The 2543-nt window shown below is 49.2% G+C and overlaps 1 protein-coding gene across 1 annotated transcript; it reads right to left on the bottom strand.

Annotated features, from left to right (window-relative positions):
* Positions 1 to 381: 381 nt before the first annotated feature.
* On the bottom strand, positions 382 to 2429 carry TPI1 (triosephosphate isomerase 1; the record flags this gene model as incomplete). The annotated part of the gene is made up of 6 exons (XM_009084296.1): positions 382 to 936; positions 1209 to 1296; positions 1706 to 1791; positions 1885 to 2017; positions 2137 to 2221; positions 2306 to 2429. Coding segments are annotated over 6 exons (635 nt in total), but the record flags the coding sequence as incomplete, so codon positions are not given.
* Positions 2430 to 2543: the final 114 nt, after the last annotated feature.

Here is a 2543-nt window from a genome sequence, read left to right as displayed (position 1 = left end):
AGAGAGCTGCTCTGCTCTCAATTTAATGAGCAACAAAGTCAATTAACAGTCCTCACAGGCAAAGAGCGGGGGAAGAGGACATTACTGAGCCTGCCCAGAAAGACTGGCTCACTAATCGCACAGCCAGGTGCTCCAGCAACTAGTGGATTAGAGACACAGATAAAAAAGACACAGACAAATCACCAGAGGCCCAAAGAGTAGTTCTATGACAGAAGCAACATGCAGGTTGCACCCGTGCAACGCCTACTGAGGCAATGGTGGGCCCTCATGGAAAACCCACAGTCAGCACACTATTCTTTTTGCAACCAGCCACCTCCAAAAGCACCAAGTTCTGTACGCTGCTTGTCCCCACCTGCTTTTGAGTAAGATCCAGGACACACCTTTGCTGTTTCTGTTTTTCATTTATTGTTCAGTACAGGACACAGGTGAGTAAGACATCTCACAAGGGTCTAAGCTGACAGGCTCCTTGCTGATGGAGCTGAAGGATGCAAGAGACTGTGGTTCCTTTCTTCTTCTCCTAGCACCAGTGGCCCCCTTCCCCTGCAGTGCTGCAGGGAAAGGGGGATGCACCAGCCAGGTTGGCTGTAAGCTCTTACAGGTCAGCAGGCAACTAAGGATTCTGCCAGTTCAGAGAGGAGGCTGTCAAGTACTCTGATGAGACAGACTCCTGCTAACAAGACTCCAACATGGTGGGGGTGGTTAGCAGTGCAGCTAGAACAACGACCGTGGAAGGGGGAACCGTACTGAGACATGTGCAATGAAAGGTCCCTTCTTGCTTCCATTTCTTAGCCACAAGGGACTGCTCCTCACAGGGTGCTCAGTGTTTGGCATTGATAATATCCACAAACTCTGGCTTGAGAGAAGCTCCACCAACAAGGAAGCCATCCACATCATGCTGAGAGGCCAGCTCTTTACAGTTGCTGCCAGTAACTGAACCTAAGGAAGTATCAGTGTTTCAGGTCAGACATGGGGTCAGCTCAAGGAAAATGGGGCCAGAGCAAAAACATCTGCAAGGTACCAGCCACCTCTTACTATGAAGACAGCAAGGTTGTCTCCCATTTACCCAAACAGGCTAGGTGGTGGTTCTTTTTGGCCTGACATTTTCATGCTCTCACTTCCTCACCAGGCAGAGCACAATGTACAACTGTAGCAACCGGCAAAGAAGCTAAGCACCTCCTGCACTGAGAAGTGGCTTCAGACTCACTCACCTCCATAGATAATCCTAGTTGACTGAGCAACAGCATCAGACACGTGGCTTTTCAGCCACCCTCGCAGCTTCTCATGAACTTCCTGAGCCTGCAATAGAACAGAAGAGTCCCACTGAGGGCTGAGCCATTCCTTTCCAAAGCTAAGAGAATTGTCAGATACCCTCTAAATCTTTAACTCTAAGATTCTCTAAGTCACAAAGAATCTCCAGGAGATTCTCACTAATGAGCAACAGCATCAGACACGTGGCTTTTCAGCCACCCTCGCAGCTTCTCATGAACTTCCTGAGCCTGCAATAGAACAGAAGAGTCCCACTGAGGGCTGAGCCATTCCTTTCCAAAGCTAAGAGAATTGTCAGATACCCTCTAAATCTTTAACTCTAAGATTCTCTAAGTCACAAAGAATCTCCAGGAGATTCTCACTAAGAATCGAAGGTTTCTTTTTTTTTTAGGAATGGTCAAGTTGGCCATTTAGTCAGCCACCTTTCCCCTGCTCATACCTGTTGTGGAGTTGCAGTTTTACCAGTTCCAATAGCCCAAACTGGCTCATAGGCAAGAACCACTTTACTCCAGTCCTTCACATTATCTAGAAAGGAGGAAGAAGGTATAGGTAAGCACAATACTCCCCTGTTGGAACAGAGCTGGAAAACTGCTAAAAAAGCGCATTATTTTCTCTTACCAGCAATGGCCTTGGTCTGTTCAAAAACCACCTTCTCTGTTATGCCAGCTTCTCTCTCATCCAGCTTCTCTCCGATGCAGGCAATGACTCCAAGGCCCTCAGCCAGAGCATGAGCCACTTTCTGACCAATCAACTAGGAATGGAAAAGAAACAAGGCAACTGATAAACCAAACCTATTCCCATAGTGCTGGTTTAACTGCTCACACTTCCAGCCTTTGCTGGACCACCTCTCCATTCCATGAGGGCACTCACCTCATCAGACTCTCCAAAAACATGCCTTCGCTCTGAGTGGCCCAGGATCACCCATGCAGCTCCAATGTCTTTGATCATTGCTGGGCTGGGGAGAAAGGAGATGACTCACAGCTCTGGAGGAAATTCATGGCCCAGAGGCACCCCGACTTTACCCTTCTCCAGGGCTCACCTGATCTCTCCTGTGAAAGCACCCTTTGGTACCTTATAGCAGTTCTGCGCTGCCACTCCAATCTTTGCATCAAGCTTCTGACGGGCAAAGTCAAGGTAGATGGCAGGGGCACCACACACCACCTCTGGAAGGCAAAGCACGAGGTCACTCTTGAGACAGGCAAAGGGCAGAAACTGTCCCCAGCCACTGACCCCGAATCCCAGCCCCAGGAGGTCACCCCTGTCTCCGGGGAAGGTGC

Source organism: Acanthisitta chloris, unplaced genomic scaffold (assembly GCF_000695815.1).
Source record: "Acanthisitta chloris isolate BGI_N310 unplaced genomic scaffold, ASM69581v1 scaffold6281, whole genome shotgun sequence".
Classification (NCBI taxonomy): domain Eukaryota; kingdom Metazoa; phylum Chordata; class Aves; order Passeriformes; family Acanthisittidae; genus Acanthisitta; species Acanthisitta chloris.
The sequence above is the reverse complement of the archived record's forward strand: the minus strand, read 5'-3'. Positions and strand labels throughout refer to the sequence as shown.